Source organism: Ranitomeya imitator, chromosome 2 (genome assembly GCF_032444005.1).
Source record: "Ranitomeya imitator isolate aRanImi1 chromosome 2, aRanImi1.pri, whole genome shotgun sequence".
NCBI lineage: Eukaryota > Metazoa > Chordata > Amphibia > Anura > Dendrobatidae > Ranitomeya > Ranitomeya imitator.
In genome coordinates, this window is record NC_091283.1 from 449,657,863 (window position 1) to 449,676,783 (window position 18,921).

Sequence of the window (18,921 nt, forward strand, 5' to 3'; positions counted from 1 at the left end):
TTTTCAGAAGAGCAAACTGTGTCCCAACTGCAAAAGTAGCATCAAAAAGCACCAACTAGGACAGGTGTTTTTCATGGCACCCTCTTGAGGTCAAAGACGTTTTTGCAGTGGAGAATGGATTCAAGCCGCAAAATATGCACTTACCCTGGTCCTGGAGAAGAAAATGCACCACTAAAGGAAGTCTTCCTCACCTCTCCAATTCTATGGAGGACATATACAGTTTTTTACTCTGAGAGGAAGTGAAACAGCGCCACTCCCACTTACAGGTTGTATGTGATATTGCATCTCTGCTGAGCTGCAATACCACAGACAACCTGTAGGCAGGTGTAGCACTGTTTGAAGAATAACATATCAATTCATCTGGAGTATTGAATGCCAGATTAAAGGAATTAGGTTTTGTTTTTTTTATGATGTTAATCTGATTGTTTCCTCAGACTTCCCGTCACCTGTTTAGAAACCTTCACCATTTGATTTCCCGTTAGGACACCATCTGGGTTCGTTGACCTGGCAGGACATTATATACTCAGACTAGAAGTGACATACATGGCTCTGCCCTTTACTCCTGTGGATTTCATTGTACATTTTGTAATAAATTATTTGATACACTTCAGTCAAGCAATTGCCATTTGTATGGGGGTGTCATAAAGAGACAGTGCACTTTTAAGCTATATTTGGGGTGGAGATCATCTCACAGTTAAAATGTAGTGATATATCGCTTTGTTAAATGCATTGCTGAAAGAAGGGCAGATAACAACTGCACAACTATACATAGCAGATGTCTTGAGCGCCCCCAATAAACTTCTACATTCATCTCGTACATAAAGTATCTGCAGGGTGATGGAGATAAGGGGCTGCCCACATCCTCTGGTGTTGGGGACCCCATACACATTAGAATAAGCTATCCCATTAATATTTTTTTCATTAAATGTCTGTATATGTGCATGTAGTGTGAGTGTAATATACAGTCCTACTGACGCTCTCTTCGGTGTCCCTTGCCGTTCTGTTCCTCTTCCCAGTGATGTCACCGCATGAGGTCGGGCTTCAAAGGAGACCATGACTCTTGCTATATACAGCAATGCTGTGGTATTTCTGTATTATAGCACAAGCGATCAGATAATTGCAGCTTCAAGTCTCCTTTGGGGACTAACAAGAAGTAAAGAAAAACAACAAAAAAGTTTTAAAAAAATAAATAAATAAACGTAAAAATTCAAATCTCCCCTATTTTCCCCCATTAAAAATAATTTTTAAAAATACACATACAGTGGGTGCGGAAAGTATTCAGACCCCTTTAAATTTTTTACGCTTTGTTTCATTGCAGCCATTTGGTAAATTCAAAAAAGTTCATTTTTTTTATCATTAATGTACACTCTGCACCCCATCTTGACTGAAAAAAACAAATGTAGAAATTTTTGCTAATTTAATAGAAAAGAAAAACTGAGATCACATGGTCATAAGTATTCAGACCCGTTGCTCAGACACTCATATTTAAGTCACATGCTGTCCATTTCCTTGTGATCATCTTTGAGATGAGTCCAGCTGTGTTTAATTAAACTGATAGGACTTGATTTGGAAAGGCACACATCTGTCTATATAAGACCTCACAGCTCACAGTGCATGTCAGACCAGATGAGAATCATGAGGTCAAAGGAACTGGCCAAGGAGCTCAGAGACAGAATTGTGGCAAGGCACAGATCTGGCCAAGGTTGCAACAGAATTTCTGCAGTAAAGTCAACTATCACTGCAGCCCTCCACCAGTCAGGCCTTTATGGCAGAGTGGCCCGACGGAAACCTCTCCTCAGTCATATGAAAGCCTGCATAGAATTTGTTAAAAAACACATGAAGGACTCCCAGACTATGAGAAATAAGATTCTCTGGTCTGATGAGACGAAGATAGAACTTTTTGGTAATAATTCTAAGTGGTATGTGTGGAGAAAACCAGGCACTGCTCATCACCTGTCCAATACAATCCCAACAGTGAAACATGGTGGCAGCATCATGCTGTGGGGGTGTTTATCAGTTGCAGGGACAGGACGACTGGTTGTCATTGAAGGAGATATGAATGCGGCCAAGTACAGAGAGATCCTGGATGAAAACCTCTTCCAGAGTGCTCTGGACCTCAGACTTGGCCAAAATTTCACCTTCCAACAAGACAATAACCCTAAGCATACAGCTAAAATAACAAAGGAGTTGCTTCAGAACAACTCTGTGACCATTCTTGACTGGCCCAGCCAGAGCCCTAAGCTAAACCCAATTGAGCATCTCTGGAGAGACCTGAAAATGGCTGTCCACCAACGTTCACCGTCTAACCTGACGAAACTGGAGAGGATCTGCAGGGGAGAATGGCAGAGGATCCCCAAATCCAGGTGTGAAAAACTTGTTGCATCATTCCCAAGAAGACTCATGGCTGTACTAGCTCAAAAGGGGGCTTCTACTCAATACTGAGCAAAGGGTCTGACTACTTATGACCATGTGATATTCCAGATTTTCTTTTTTAATAAATTTGCAAAAATGTCTACATTTCGGGGGGGTTTTCAGTCAGGATGAGGTGCAGAGTGTACATTAATAAGAAGAAAATGAACTTTTTTGAATTTACCAAATGGCTGCAATGAAACAAATAGTGACAAATTTAAAGGGGTCTGAATACTTTCCGTACCCACTGTATGTGGTATCATTATGTTCAGAAAAGTTTGAACTATCAAAATCTAAAAATAATTAACCAGATCAATAAACACTAAAAATTAAAGAAGTTCAACAATGTCAAAATTATGTGTTTTTTTTGGGAGGGGGGGAAGGGGGGTGGTGAAATACCACAAAACGTTTTGTAACAAGTGATGAAAATGTCTCAAAATCGTATAAATAAAAACATTCTCGCCCTGCCAAGAAAAAAAAAAAAAAAAAACCATCACACAGCTCCATGGATCCAAAAATGAAAACGTTATGGATATCAGAAATACGACGTAACCTTACTGATCAGAATTGTATCGCAGGTTAATTTCAACACAAAGTCTACGCCGTAAAAACAATGTCATCATTGCCAGAGGGAGGGGGATGGTCACAACTTCACTGCACTTGGAATCATTTTCCAGTGCATTATCTGGTAAAATTAATGATGTATTTTCAAGTTACAAGTCACCCTGTCCCACTAACGTTACTGATGATGATTTTGAATACTAAGTGCAGCTTTGGATGTGATTGGAGTATGAGATATAATGCAACGTGATCAACGTTAAGGATAAGTAATGTTTAAAAAGGCTGCCCAGAATAAGTAAAATGTCTGACCCCACCCCCCCCCCTCTCCTGAAAAAACATCACCCTTGTCCATGGACTAAACTGTGATGACAAACGCTGCTGTTGTAAATGATGGCAACATCTATAAAAAATAAAAAAAAGCAGTAACCTTTAAAGTTGGCAATGTTTCACATACTTGTATACTTGCCAGCAAAATAATGCATGAATCATACATGGAGCCGGATAAATTGTGCAATTGAAAACTGTGTTAAGTGTGTGACTGTAAAGCGTAATAATTACTTAATAAACTCCACGTGAAGTGATTCACTCGATATCCAGATAAGGCTACTTTCACATTAGCGTCGGTACGGGGCCGTCGCATACTGTGCAAGCGCTGCACAATGGGGGCAACGGATGCATTTTTCCAGCGTATCCGCTGCCCCATTGTGAGTTGTGGGGAGGTGGGGGCGGAGTTCCAGCCGCGCATGCGCGGTCGGAAATGGCGGGCACAACGCAGCAAAAACCGTTACATGTAACGTTTTTTGCTGCCAACGGTCCGCCACAACACGATGCAACCGTCCCACGACGGTTGCGACGTGTGTCAATGCGTCGCTAATGTTAGTCAATGGAGAAAAAACGCATCCTGCAAGCAATTTTGCAGGATGCGTTTTTTCTCCAAAACGATGCATTGCGACATGCAGTGCACGACGCTAGTGTGAAAGTAGCCTAAAAATGTGTGTAATGTACAAATCCTGTTAATCCTGTGGAATGTAAGCTGGCAAGGGCAGGGCCCTCTCCCCTCTGTATCAGTCTGTGATTGTTAGTTTGCTTACTGTAAAGGTACCTTCACACTGAGCAACTTTAGAACAATAGCGATCCGTGACGTTGCAGTGTCCTGGATAGCGATATCGTTGTGTTTGACACGCAGCAGCGATCAGGATCCTGCTGTGACATCGCTGGTCGGAGCTAGGAGGCCAGAACTTTATTTCGTCGCTGGACCTCCCGCTGACATCGCTGAATCGGCGTGTGTGACGCCGATCCAGCGATGTGTTCACTTGTAACCAGGGTAAACATCGGGTTACTAAGTGCAGGGCCGCGCTTAGTGACCCGATATTTACCCTGGTTACCATTGTAAATGTAAAAAAAAAAAAACCACTACATACTTATATTCCGGTGTCTGTCGCGTCCCCCTGTGTCAGCGCCGGCCGGCCGTAAAGCCGAGCACAGCGGTGACGTCACCGCTCTGCTTTACGGCCGGCGCTTACACAGTGCAGGGAAGCTGACTCCGGGGGACGCGACAGACACCGGAATGTAAGTATGTAGTGTTTTTTGTTTTTTTTTTACATTTACAATGGTAACCAGGGTAAACATCGGGTTACTAAGCGCGGCCCTGCGCTTAGTAACCCGATGTTTACCCTGGTTACCCGGGGACTTCGGCATCGTTGGTCGCTGGAGAGCTGTCTGTGTGACAGCTCTCCAGCGACCACACAACGACTAAACAGCGACGCTGCAGCGATCGGCATCGTTGTCTATATCGCTGCAGCATCGCTTATTGTGATGGTACCTTAAGTGATATCTGTAATTTGTATGTAACCCCTTCTCATGTACAACACCATGGAATCAATGGTGCTATATAAATAATAATCTAGAGATGTATTATTATAGAGGTTATATTCTTGTACATAGGGGGCAAAATTATAGCAGTTATATTCTTGTATATAGGAGCAGTATTATAGTAATGATATTCTTATATATAGGGAGCCGTATTATAGTAGTTATATTCATGTACATAGGAACAGTATTATAGTAGTTATATTCTTGTACATAGGAGCAGTATTATAGTAGTTATATTCTTGTACATAGGGGCCGTATTATAGTAGTTATATTCTTGTACATAGGAGCAGTATTATAGTAGTTATATTCTTGTACATAGGGAGCAGTATTATAGTAGTTATTTTCTTGTACATAGGAGCCGTATTATAGTAGTTATATTCTTGTACATAGGAGCAGTATTATAGTAGTTATATTCTTGTACATAGGGGCAATATTGTAGTGGTTATACTGTTGTATATAGGGGGCAGTATTATAGCAGTTATATTTTTGTACATGGGGCAGTATTATAGTGGTTATATTCTTGTACATAGGAGCAGTATTATAGTAGTTATTGTACATAGGAGGCAGTATTATAGTAGGTATATTCTTGTACATGGGGGCAGTATTATAGTAGTTATAATCTTGTACATATGGGCAGTATAATAGTAGATATATTCTTGTACGTAGGGTGCAGTATTATAGTAGTGATATTCTTGAACAAATCGGCAGTATTATAGTAGTTATATTCTTGTATATAGGGTGCAGTATTATAGTAGTCATATCCTTGTACATAGGGGCAGTATTCTAGTTTTATATTCATGTCCATGGGGGGGGCAATAGGGAGCAATATTATAGTAGTTATATTGTTGTACATAGGATCAGTATTATGGTAGCTGTAGTCTCCTACATAGGGAGCAGTATTGTAGTAGTTATATTCTTGTATACAAGGAGCAATATTATAATAGCTATATTCTTGTACAAAGGAGCAGTACTGTAGTAGTTATATTCTTGTACATAGGGGCAGTATTATAGTATTTATATTCTTGTACATAGGAGCAGTATTATAGTATTTATATTCTTGTACATAGGAGCAGTATTATAGTAGTTATATTCTTGTACATAGGAATATTATAGTAGTTATATTTTAGTACATAGGGGGCAGTATTATAGTAGTTTTGTGTATGGAGGATGGGGGAGTGTGCAGAATTGGGGGGGGGGGTGAGGCAACTGCTGCTTGTCAAATTCCTAACAAACCATGGCGTTTGCTACACAGTAAGGCCGGCTTCACACTCAGCGTATGAAAATACGGTCCGTATATTACGGCCGTAATACGCTGAAAAGTCCCGAAAATAGTGGTCCGTAGCTCCTCCGTAGGCAGAGTGTGTCAGCGTATTTTGCGCATGGCATCCTCCGTATGTAATCCGTATGGCATCCGTACTGCGTGGTTTTCTCGCAGGCTTGCAAAACCAACATACCGCTATAGAAGTGATCCATGTGTCCCAAAAAGAAAAATATATATATATATACTGTCTATATATATATATATATATATGTCAGTAGACACATATATGTATATATATTACTATTTTTTCTAGCGCTATACAGCTTGAAAGCCGGTAATTCAATTACCGGCTTTTTCTTTCTCCTTCCTAAAACCCGACATGATTTGAGACATGGTTTACATACAGTAAACCATGTCTTCTCTCCATTTTTTTTGCAGATTCCACACTACTAATGTCAGTAGAGTGTATCTGCAAAATTTGGCCGTTCTAGCTCTTAAAATAAAGGGTTAAATGGCGGAAAAAATTGGCGTGGGCTCCCGCGCAATTTTCTCCGCCAGAGTAGTAAAGGCAGTGACTGAGGGCAGATATTAATAGCCTGGAGAGGGTCCATGGTTATTGGCCCCCCCCTGGCTAAAAATATCTGCCCCCAGCCACCCCAGAAAAGGCACATCTGGAAGATGCGCCTATTCTGGCACTTGGCCACTCTCTTCCCATTCCCGTGTAGCGGTGGGATATGGGGTAATGAAGGGTTAATGCCACCTTGCTATTGTAAGGTGACATTAAGCCTAATTAATAATGGAGAGGCGTCAATTATGACACCTATCCATTATTAATCCAATTGTAGTAAAGGGTTAAATAAAACACAAACACATTATTTAAAATTATTTTAATGAAATAAAAACAATGGTTGTTGGAGTATTTTATTCTACGCCCAATCCAGTCACTGAAGACCCTCGTTCTGTGAAAGAAAAAACATAATAAACCAACAATATACTTACCCTACGCAGATCTGTAACGTCCAACGATGTAAATCCTTCTGAAGGGGTTAAAACATTTTGCAGCAAGGAGCTTTCTAGGTAATTTCCCACGATCTATGAACATCCAGCAGAGGGCGCCTCACCGCAAATGAAGCTAAATATAGCTCATTGATCTATATTTAGACTCATTCTCCGGGGTTTTGCAGCGAGGAGTAGCATTGCATTAGCAAAGCTCCTTGCTGCAAAATGTGTTGACATAACAAGCCCTTAGACTTCTTTATTCTGGTGTGACTCTGTGACCCTATTATCTCATGATGACATTGTGCGATCCTCACACAAGGTATACGACAGTCTGACTCAGTCCTTATGGATAAAAAGGTTAATCTGCTTTCATGATTTTGACACTTGACACCATGATATCATGATCATGGTACGGCTTGTGTTTTGCTTTAGAAAGAATGACACAGGGTTGTGCGAATGTCTTTAGATCTGCAAGTCATGCTTTGTGGCTCTAGGCTCTAAATTAGTCATAGGACCGTAAAATGAATTTTGCCAGGAATGTTCTTTCCCTCAAAAGGAGAGTTTTTGTGATTAGTGTGACTAATATGAATCCCTTTTCCATTATTGTAAATGTCAGTCTCTTAAAACCAGTGATGGGAACATCGTCAAATATAGATCATGGTGTTGAGGTTTCTGATTACGCAGTTTCGGAATTTGGAATGTAAAACAAATTTCATATCATTGCCAGGATCTAAATGTTCAAAATGTTAGTTCACCACACTGCTTATAATAGTCGTTTCTTATTATCCTCATTCAATTAGATATTATGTCATATGTTCCACAGTCCAATTCAGAATTATAATGTAATAATAGAAATATCCTAAGGGTGTGAGCCCGCGATCAGTAATCGCTGCGGGTTGGACGCTGTGTACTTGTGCAGCATCCAGTGGTTACAGCATAGTGGATGGGATTTCAAGAAACCCCATGCCCACTATGCGTCCAGAGACCCTCGGAGACAGACATGCAGTGACTCTTTCCAGACTGCCAAATCCTGAATGTGTACAGATACCCTAAAATTCATTACATCTGATTACTTACTCCATTCAGCCATAGCATTAAAACCTCTTAGCTAATATTCTACAGTCCCCCTTGTGCTACTAAAATGGCTCTGACCCCATCCGGCGCCATGACATAAGCAGCAGATCTTGTAAGACTCAAGATTCGGCCTCCCTGGATCACTTTTGGTTTCCCAGCACGTCTGATGCTTGGTCGGATTGAGATCTCGATCATTTAGAGCCCAGTTCATCACCTTGGCCTGTTTCCTATCAATCTTATACTATTTCTTTTTTTTATTTTTTCAGTGTGACATGAACATTAGACTCCTTAACGTATCCATTAATTAAACTTTCATGGCTTTTTTTCATATTTGGCAGGCAATTTAAATTGTTGGTTGTACTCGGATAAGGTGCTATCAGAGCATGCTCGGGTGCTAACCGAGTGTCTTCTGAGTGCTCGAATGATATATTCAATCTCCCGCGACTGTTCGACAGGGATTGCCTAACAAATCTGAGCACGTTCACTCACGTCTAGTCCTGAGACTAACATCGCTCGCTCAATAGACCCTCGAACAGTGCGCAGCTCAGGGGTCTGCTGCGCACAGCGTCAGTCTGAGTTCACACACAGCAGAGAGTGGATTCAATAGAAAGCATAGGCTATTCTCCCCTGGGCAGGGTGTCTAATTATGTGTTGTGGACTTCTGTGCTGGGCACAATGGGATGATCAATTAGGCGAGCAGCAAGGGTCTCAGGACTGAGCCCCACACCCCAATCTGCAAGCAATTAAAGTGCCTGCAAAATATGAAGAAATACAGTGAATGTTTAATTACTCTGTAAGTCACCACATACATCAATGTCCCTGTCGCAGGTAAAGGCCTCATTTAGACGTCCGTTTCTCCGTGGATAGCAGATTGGGTCATTCACACATCCATCAAAATCGGCAATGCAAGTCTAGATGTCCGTGAAAAAATCAGGTTGCACTTGGATGACATCTGAGTACAATCTGATTTTCATGGACAATAAAGAAATTAGAAGGCGGAGAAACTTTTTTGTTTCTCTTTCTCTCCACATACGAGATAGACTGATGGCAATCGGTGATCAAAATAATCATTACATGAGAAAAACGGACAGAATGAAGCCAACTCTCGTCCTACCATGGATCATTCTTCAAAGTACTAGCCACGTACCGAGAACGCCCGACAATGCCTGCCATTACTGAGATGCTGTGATACAGCCCAGTTGTTCTGAAACTGTATGTCGCCCTCTAGTTGTTAGTGAGGCGCATGGCCGTTTTTACAGAAGTGGAAAAAGCTGCTGTTTCTACTAATATTAATATTCTTCAGCGTTTAGAAGATCAATTAAAATAATTTGAGCAATATTTTGAACCCCTTCCTGCCATATAACATACTGGTATGGCATGTCAGTCACCCATGTATTGAGGGGGCTTAGGAGCTAAGCCCGCAACATGATGGTGTAATAGCAGATGCTGGCGTGCGCTTCGATCGCTGCTGTTTAATCACTTAATTGCCACTGTGACAATCACGGAAAGCGATAATTAAAAATAGATACATAAAAACATTTGGTATTTGTGCATCTGTAAAAATCTAGTATATCAAAATTGTACAGAAAAAAAATCAAGACATCAGAATTAATTTTTTTTTGCCAGAAAATGCAATAAGCGATCAAAACATTGATCACACCGAAAGTCAATCAATAAGTATTGGCTCGCTACTAAAAAAAAAAAAAACAAGCCCTCACTGTATTCCATCAATGTTAAAAGGAAAATGTTACAGGGCGTGGAAAAATGGGAACACAATTTTCATCTCCTAATTAAAAAAACCTACACATTTTATTTAACCAGGTTAGGCTACTTTCACACTAGCGTTTTCTGCAATCCGTCACAATGCGTCGTTTTGCAGAAAAACGCATCCTGTAAAAGTGCTTGCAGGATGCGTTTTTTCCCCATAGACTTGTATTGACGACGCATTTGCGACGGATTGCCACACGTCGCATCCGTCGAGCGACGGATGCGTCGTGCTTTTGCGGACCGCTGGGAGCAAAAAACGCTACATGTAACGTTTTTTGCTCCTGACGGACCGCTTTTTCCGACCGCGCATACGCGGCCGGAACTCCGCCCCCACCTCCCCGCACCTTACAATGGGGCAGCGGATGCGCCGGAGAAATGCATCCGCTGCCTCCATTGTGCAATGCGTTAAACGCTAGCGTCGGAATCTCTCCCTGACGCATTGCGACGGGGATATTCCGACGCTAGTGTGAAAGTAGCCTTATTTTTCCCGCACAATGAATGTTGTGACAACAACAAAAAAATAGTGTAATTATTATTATAATTCTTTATTTTTATGTTCTCCAGTGAATGGTAAAATAAATGGTGTCCGTTAAAACTACAATTTGTTCCACATAAAACAAGCCCTCGTACGGTGATGTTGATAGAAAATTTTTTTTTAAAAAAAAAAAGACATAGCACTTGAGGGGTCGGGGGGGGAGCTCAAAAAAAAAAAAAAGCCTGGTCGGAAAGGGGTTAACTTTGGCATGGTCATTCAGGGCGAATCCCCTCTTACCTTTTACCGTCAAAGCCTCAAAAGTGGAAGCGCACGTTAATGTGAGGACCAATCGGGCATGTAATATGTGACAGTATAGGGATTGCAGTGGGAGTGGTGCACCTTCCACCTACTGCTCTGTGGGAATGCCCCAATCACATGTTGGTGAGTCACTCCAGAAATAATGAAGGGTCCGGTCTATATAACAATGCTGGGCTCACCAAACCTTGGAGCACAGAAGGTGAGTGCGGCTCTGAGTAATGGAGGGGTGGGCGCAGAGGAAGTGAGTGTAGTGTGTGTAGGGGAGGGGGCGCAGTCCTTCTGTACAGTATGGAGATCCGTCTTCCTCCGGTGAACGGGGTACTGTTTGGGTTGTGTGCCTGCATTTACAATGACATCTGCTCTCTGCCCCAGGCTCTCCTGCCCCACCGTCACCTGAGATGAGGAGCAAATGACTGACAGCAACAAGATGACTTACTCCAGCACCGTCCAGGTAAGACGTAACCTACCAAACATGTTCTCGAGCGTTTATAGAACCACAACACCCAGCATGCCCGTCAGGGAGCTGTTCTGACAATACATGCTGGAGACGTGCTTCGTAAGGTCTTGTCCGCACGTTGTGGTCAAAGTGCAGCGTACACATGGTATATGTCAGAGATCTGTGTATAGACTGCTGAGGATTTCTCTCCATTTTAGATGGCACTAATCCGTGTGCGGGAACAGATTCTGAACACTCTGTGCCATCCGATCCCACAGCCATTCTTACACACCATGTATTTATCTGCAGATCACTGGCAGATTACGCTTTTTTGGTAATCTGTCATTAATCTTAAAGGGAGAACTGTCAGTAACGTTTGCTTTAGGCTAGCGCGGTAAGTGCAGGATAAGGAAACCATTTCCATGAATACCTATTTCACTACTATCCGGTGCCACATTACACAGTAATTCGTATTTTCTTTATATGCACAGTAGGCTTGCAAGTGGCGGTATGATCTCACTGCACATCCAGTCCTCTTTGCTTCTTCCTGTCGATGGCGCTCTCTTGATAGGCAAGGGGATGTAAGACGTCCCCTCCACTCTTCATTAATTCGGTCAGGCGCAGACGACCGTGTATTCTCTCATCCTAGAAAATCTGGTCAACATATACTAATCAAACTGTGATTGGAGTGATCCGATTTTCTTGGATGAGAAGATGGAGAAAAAAAATTCTCCATTGTAACAGTCTGTTGAAATCATTCCGCACTCAGCTGTCATCTGAGTGCAGTCTGATGTTCTCCATGGCCTCATTGACTTGCATGGCCGAGTGCGAATATCAGATCAAACTTGGGCACACTGTAGTTACTTTCTTCGGACTGGCGCTGTCCGTGGAAAAAAATCTGTCATTTGAGCGACCCCATAGCATAATATTGGTCTGGGTACAAGCCTGTGTTTTGTTGGATCACACTCTGGGTGAAAATAAGGTTGTCTGCACCTGTCCTTAAGCAGAAGAAAGCAGCGCTGGCAGGGAGAAGCTAAGGCTACGTTCACATTTGCGTTGTGCGGCGCTGCGTCGGCGACGTAACGCAAATATGAACGCATGCACAAACGCTGCGTTTTGCGATGCATGCGTCGCTTTTTGCAGGGTTTTGGGCGCAGGAAAAACTGCATCATGCAGCGTTCCCTGCGCCCTGACGCATGCGCTGCAGCGACGCATGCGACGCAAATGCAACGCATGTCCATTCGCCCCCATGTTAAATATAGGGGCGCATGGCGCGTGCGTCGCCGCGGCTGCGCCCGACGCAGCCGGGAGCGGCGCAAATGTGAACGTAGCCTTAGTGGAGCCAATGACCACGCATACACCTATCTGTGTGACTAAAATAAAATGTCTGCCCAATAGGGCAACCGGATAGTGGTGAAAGAGGGCAGTGGAAACCATTTTTATGAATTCCTATCTTGCACTACATCTGCTAGCTTAAATAATAATCTTTATTAATATTCTTTATTTTTATATAGCGCTAACATATTCTGCAGTGCTTTAGTTTGCACACATTATCATCACTGTCCCCGATGGGGCTCACAATCTAGAATCCCTATCATTATGTCTTTTTGGAATGTGGGAGGAAACCGGAGAACCCAGAGGAAACCCACGCAAACTCCTTGCAGATGTTGTCCTGGGTGGGATTAGAGCCCAGGACCCCAGCGCTGCAAGGCTGCAGTGCTAACCACTGCGCCACTGTGCTGCCCTTAAAGCTGTGTTCCCATCTCCAAGACCATATCCCAATATGTAGTAGGTGTAATATTAATATTAGCAAATACCTCCAATTAGAAATGTAGTATAGTTCTTCTGATTCGCTATGTCGCTTTCCTCATGTGCAGGCATTGCAGGACCTTAGTTGCTAGTGGTCGTAACCATGGATACCTAACTAACTGTCACTATACCATGGATAGCTAAGGTCCTGTAATGTCTGCACATGAGGAAAGAGACATAGCGAATCAGAAGAACTATACTACATTTCTAATTGGAAGTATTTGATAATATTAATATTACACCTACTACATATTGGGACAGGATCTTGGAGATGGGAATACCTCTTTAAGGCAAATGTTACTGATAGATTTCCTTTAAGCCCCTGATGAACCTGACAAGTTAATGTGAATGGAGACCTCCTGAACCTTCCCCTACGGGTGATATGGGGGAAAATAAGGATCGGTTATACTCCCAATGTTTTCAATGTTTTATTCTCTACAGATGAGCCGACACCAGGGCTGTATGGCCGCGGTTTTCTCTGCTGTTCCTGTTGAAAACACATGAGACGAACTTTCATGTGTTTGGGGGTAGTCGAGTACGATGGCTGCCAGTTGACACAGCCTTTGATGAATTGGTATTGCACATGTAACTTTAGGTGTGCGACCACCAAAGACATCAGATTGTCAGTAGATCTCGCCAAGATTAGCTGGCCCTGCCAACGGTCTACCAATACATCTCATATCTATGATGAGTGTAGAGGACAAAATCCTCTAAACCGTCCGACTGCTGCCTCCTGTCCGCTGCGTGGGCAGTATAACGAGGTGCTCCACTTTTATATTGTAATGCTCTACAGGTTTGCGCCTTTAAAAAATACCAATATCTGCCATACATACGGGGGCTGCCTCCCTGCTGGCAACTATGCAGCAGCAGTCGGTCAGTAAGGTCAGAGTCACATCTGTAGTTTGCTGCCCAGTGCAGGCCACGATGCAGGGACGGGCCACAGGTCTCCTAAACTGGACATCTTCATAGACATGTAAGAGAGGGTCAAGGTTGGGTCATTTAGTCTTGCTGGGAATCAATTTCTCATCTTCTAAACCGTCCACGATCATGAAGGTGAAAGAGCCGTCTCCCTGCTGCTGCACGTGATCGCAGCCTGAGGTTCATTTCATTATTTTCAACCCTGTGGACTATTAGGCTGCCGTCACACTAGCAGTATTTGGTCAGTATTTTACATCAGTATTTGTAGCCAAAATCAGGAGTGGAACAAATAGAGGAAAAGTATAATAGAAACATATGCACCACTTCTGTATTTATCACCGACTCCTGGTTTTGGCTACAAATACTGAGGTAAAATACTGACCAAATACTGATAGTGTGACGGCAGCCTTAGAATGTAAAAGCCGAACACCCCTCTAAGGTTCTGTTCTCACTGGGCAGATTTTCCTCTGTGAATTTGCATTCATGTCACATGCTGCGTATTACATTGGGTGGCACGGTGGTACAGTGGTCAGCATTGCAGCCTTGCAGCGCTGGGGTCCTGGGCTCTAATCCCACCCAGGACAACATCTGTAAAGAGTTTGTATGTTCTCTCCGTGTTTGCGTGGGTTTCCTCCGGGCACTCCGGTTTCCTCCCACATTCCAAAGACATTCTGATAGGGAATCTAGGTTGTGAGCCCCATCGGGAACAGTGATGATAATGTGTGCAACCTGTAAAGCGCTGCGGAATATGTTAGCGCTATATACAAATAAAGATTATTATTATTATTATATTGGCATTGTTGGGAAAGAGATTTCACTAAATCTCATTTATATCCTGTGGGGAAAATCCGCAGCTTTAATTATCTGGCGCCTCGGATCTAAAATGTGCGGCGTGTCAATTTATGAAGCGGAAATGTCATTGCAGCATTATTTTTGGAGACTTTTTAAATCTGTAATGCAAAGGCCAAATCTCAACTATATCCGCGGGTCCCGTGGGAATGTACAATAAGGGATCAGACGTCAGAGTCGGGACTTATGGAGATTTGCATGGGATGTAAACCCAAATGATGATTTTTTTTTTTTATAGATTTTTTTTGTACAAAGTGACTGATTAATTAAATTATATTTTTTATAAAGGGACTAATCGATGATTTAAAAAAAATATATATAAAATGACTAAATGATGATTTTTATAATTTTTTTTATAAAGTGACTGATTAATTAAATGATTTTTGTATATATTTTTTTATAAACTGCCCAATTAATTAAATGATAGATGTTTAATTTCTATACTGTCTATACACATAGAACATATTGGCATACTCCCCTAATTATGGTAACTTTATTAGATAGCTTCTATGGGGTCTATTTTAATAATCTAAACAATACAAGGGTCTCTTTCTTGTCTCGGTTACATGGGCAAAGGTCAATCACATTGCAAGAAAACCTTTATTAGGCTTTATTCACACATCAGTATTTTTGTGCCAAAACCAGGAGTGTCTCCAAAACACAGAACAGGTGTCCATCTGTCAATTCTAGTGTTTCCAGGTCCACTCCTGGTTTTGGCTTACGCATACTGATGCCAACTACTGTCATGTGAATGAGGCCTTAAGGATATATATTTTTTTTTTTTTTATTCTAACGCTCTTTTATATAACTTCTTCATTATCTTAGTGAAGCCAGGTAGTTTTTACCATGGTGTAAGCTGGGGCATTTACAACAGACATGTAATCCACCACCTTTGCTGTAAATACTGTCATGAATGAATGATGGATCATTTTGGGGGGGATTTTGAAGCTAACGCTTTGTTGCTTTCTTCCTCTTAGGTTGTGGCAAGTTTATTTCTTGTAACCATAGCAACAGCAAACAGGTCGACTCCCACCTACGAGTGGACTGATCAAACAGGCGAGACTCTTACGTGTCAGAAGTGCCCACCGGGGACCTATGTGGACCTCCATTGCTCCTCTAAAACAGACACTATATGTAAAGAGTGCCCAGATGAGCATTATGCCCAGTACTGGAATTACCTGGACAAATGCCGATTCTGCAATGTCATCTGTCAGGAAGGGGAACAAGTAAAACACGAGTGTAATTCCACGCACAACAGGGTGTGCGAGTGCCAGCCTGGCTACCACCGCAGTGGCCACTACTGCGTCAAAGATCTACGGTGCAACATTGATGAAAACCAGCAAGAGGAAGGTGAGTGATGGATAACTAACGGAAAAAAAAAGTTCTTGGTAGGGGCTCATGCACACGGCCAATATTAACATACGAGTGCTGTGTTTTTAAAAGATGGCACTCGTACCTGTTGTAGCCTATGGGGCAATTCCCATATCCGTGATTGTCCTCTCTGTCTGCGGAAAATCGCTGGGACATGTCCGATCTTGATCTGATGGTCGGATCAAAATTGGAAATTAATGAAAGTTAATGGGTCCATGAAAAAAATCGAATTGCACTCGGATGACATCCGAGGGCAGTCCGATCTTCACAGACTGTCTGAATGGGAAAGGTGGAGAAACTTACCCTATTCATAGAACGTCTCCAGACCCCATAGCAGCCATTTTTCTTTTTTTGCTGTCTACTCATATTTTCGGCCTTTACTCTCCCTACAGATGATGAAGAATGCGACGAGCTCGTAATAGATTATATCGTGAGTCTGAATATTTCCAATAGCACCTACCGCAAACTGGAAAACAGCATTCTGCACAAACCGCACAAAGGAAAGAAGCCTGCGACCCACAGAAGGGTTAGAAGTCTCTTAAAGGACTTAAAAGACCGAGACCAGAATCGCCCTCTGCTCCCACGACTTTTGAATATCTTGAAAAAAGCCAAAATTTCACATCTGGAAAAAAAGTTACAGAATAGATTCACCCAGCAGGAAGATTTGTAAATTCTGAGTAACGACCATGGCCAGTTCCTTATATCTTGTAGGCTCAATCCGACGTCCGTGATTCACATACATGTTCTGTGTTTTCTTATTCAAAATTTGTATTGTTTGATAATACAATACACAACTAAAACAAAACATATCAACAGGTTCAAACGAACACACCATAAGGCATAGCAACTACTGAAATAGAGAATTGTTTAGTTACATGAAACTCCACTGTGTTTTCTAATGATAGAACATGTGCCCATTATAGTCTATTGGGCTGTTTACATATCTGTGTTGTTGTTTTTTCCTGTGGACGGAGCGTTTGCATAAAAGAATAATAATACGTAGACGTGTGATTTTGATCTGTTTCAGGGATCAAAATCGCACATTCAAGTCTACGGATCATGGAAAACCTCAGACAGCGCATGGATGCCATATGAATCCTGTGCGTTTTTTACTGCCAAATGGGTAGGATGGGATTGGAAAATGTATTTATTTTTTTTGCTTATGAGAAAATTGGATGCCACGCTGATTGTAAAAACAAGCACACAAACCAAAAGATAATGACAATCTCAGAATTATGTGTGTGCGTGAGTATGAACATTTATATATATTATACATATGTATATAAGTAAAAATCAGTTTATCTCATACACAAAAAAACCTGATGTCTCAATGAGCCGTGACTCTGTATCATTTCATCTTTGGAAGTCAATGGACATAGGATCATGGATACTTACATTTTGAAGAATTACTTTTTATAACTTTGGCAAAGTTTTTGAATTTCAGTTCTGTTGCATGGATGTTACCTCCGACCATTCATTAATTTATTATAAACCTCCCCTCTCCCATTGATATACATTAATGTCTTTGTTGTAAAATTGACTTTTTCAGAAAAAAAAGATATTTTGTATAATTTTGTGTTTTGTTTTTTCTTATATTCAACAAAGTCCCCACAATGGCTGCTACTTATATAGTTCATTCTGGTCCATAAATAGTATAACCGGTGGATTTAGCATTCTTACATTGACAGAGGTGGACAAATCTGAGGTTTTAATAAAGCTGGAGGTGAATGGTAAAGTCGGAAAACGCTTATTGAGAGAGCAGCCAGAGACTTGTGGGGTCTTATTTATGGTAACACTGGGGGTAGTAAATATAGGACCCCCACATATCTAACGGGAAGGACGCTTAATATAATCAAAATGGCAGAATTAGAAATAGTATGGAAAGTCCTTCTCTGACCACCCGCTACGCAACTTATTGCTTGAGGAGGCCTCAAGCTGAATCATGGCTGACTGTGACGGATCAGATTCCACAGAGACAAATAAGTAGACTAATCCACCAGGCACGTCTCCAAAACCATGGACAATACGCAGCAGTATTCATAATGAAACTGGCGGACTTGTAATACAAAACAATCAGGCGTCAGACTGCCGTCACACTAGCAGTATTTGGTCAGTATTTTACCTCAGTATTTGTAGCCAAAACCAGGAGTGGAACAAATAGAGGAAAAGTATAATAGAAACATATGCACCACTTCTGTGTTTATCACCCACTCCTGGTTTTGGCTTAGAAATACTGATGTAAAATACTGACCAAATACTGCTAGTGTGACGGCAGCCTCACAGAGGGGGGAAAAAACTAAAAAGGTGTGTGTGTTCCATCCTGGGGCCTCCTCTTCTGTCAATCTAAGAAATATCTGCATTCTTGGTATTATCTAATTCTAGGAAAGCCTGGAGACAAACAATATGGCCGACATTACAAGCATCGTTCAGCTTTTCCATGTCGTGAAACTACACATTTCTAGCATTATAGAGCTCTGTTCAGGACAGCTATCGAGCACTTAAATAATGGTAGCCAGTGGCATAAATAAGGCCAGCGACTAAGTGTCCACATAATAACAGCCATTACCAGCCATGGAGTGCCCAAATAATACCAGTCAGTAGCATAAACAGTGCCAGCCTCGCAGTGCCCCCATAATAACCATCACCAGCCATGGAGTGCCCAAATAATATCAGTAGTATAAACAGTGCCAGCCACGCAGTGCCCCTCATAATAACAGCCTTTACCAGCCATGGAGTGCCCAAATAATAGCAGCAAGTAGCATAAACCATGCCAGATTCAAAGTGCCCCTATAATAACCATTG

The 18,921-nt window shown here is 41.9% G+C and overlaps 2 protein-coding genes across 9 annotated transcripts in view; both read left to right on the forward strand.

Annotated features, from left to right (window-relative positions):
- The window catches only part of RTEL1 (regulator of telomere elongation helicase 1), a 201,596-nt gene extending 200,986 nt beyond the window's left edge, over nucleotides 1–610 (forward strand). For 4 of the 6 annotated variants that reach the window (XM_069751061.1, XM_069751063.1, XM_069751066.1 and 1 more), the window contains one exon: nucleotides 8–610. In XM_069751061.1, the coding sequence (XP_069607162.1) occupies nucleotides 8–88 (81 nt within the window). In that variant the 3' untranslated portion in view covers nucleotides 89–610. The remainder of the gene's footprint in view (nucleotides 1–7) is intronic. The other 2 variants (XM_069751062.1, XM_069751064.1) reach the window with 2 other exon arrangements.
- A 6,795-nt stretch (nucleotides 611–7,405) lies between these two features.
- Nucleotides 7,406–17,690, forward strand: TNFRSF6B (TNF receptor superfamily member 6b). 3 transcript variants are annotated; one of them, XM_069751068.1, is made up of 4 exons: nucleotides 7,406–7,421; nucleotides 11,109–11,187; nucleotides 15,726–16,098; nucleotides 16,512–17,690. In XM_069751068.1, the coding sequence occupies exons 2-4, from the start codon at nucleotides 11,146–11,148 to the stop codon at nucleotides 16,787–16,789; spliced, it is 693 nt and encodes a 230-aa protein (XP_069607169.1). In that variant the 5' UTR covers nucleotides 7,406–7,421; nucleotides 11,109–11,145; the 3' UTR covers nucleotides 16,790–17,690. The 3 variants fall into 3 exon arrangements, with proteins under 3 accessions (XP_069607169.1, XP_069607170.1, XP_069607168.1); XM_069751069.1 differs by lacking the exon at nucleotides 7,406–7,421 and adding an exon at nucleotides 10,783–10,935; XM_069751067.1 differs by lacking the exon at nucleotides 7,406–7,421 and having other exon boundaries at nucleotides 11,007–11,187.
- The last annotated feature ends 1,231 nt before the right edge of the window (nucleotides 17,691–18,921 follow it).

Excerpts from the sequence above, each read along its gene's own strand:
- TNFRSF6B (XM_069751068.1), top strand. The coding sequence starts at position 11,146 with ATGACTGACAGCAACAAGATGACTTACTCCAGCACCGTCCAG. Across the intron at positions 11,188-15,725 it reads CTTACTCCAGCACCGTCCAG|GTTGTGGCAAGTTTATTTCT; the intron begins GTAAGACGTAAC and ends TCTTCCTCTTAG. Across the intron at positions 16,099-16,511 it reads TGAAAACCAGCAAGAGGAAG|ATGATGAAGAATGCGACGAG; the intron begins GTGAGTGATGGA and ends CTCTCCCTACAG.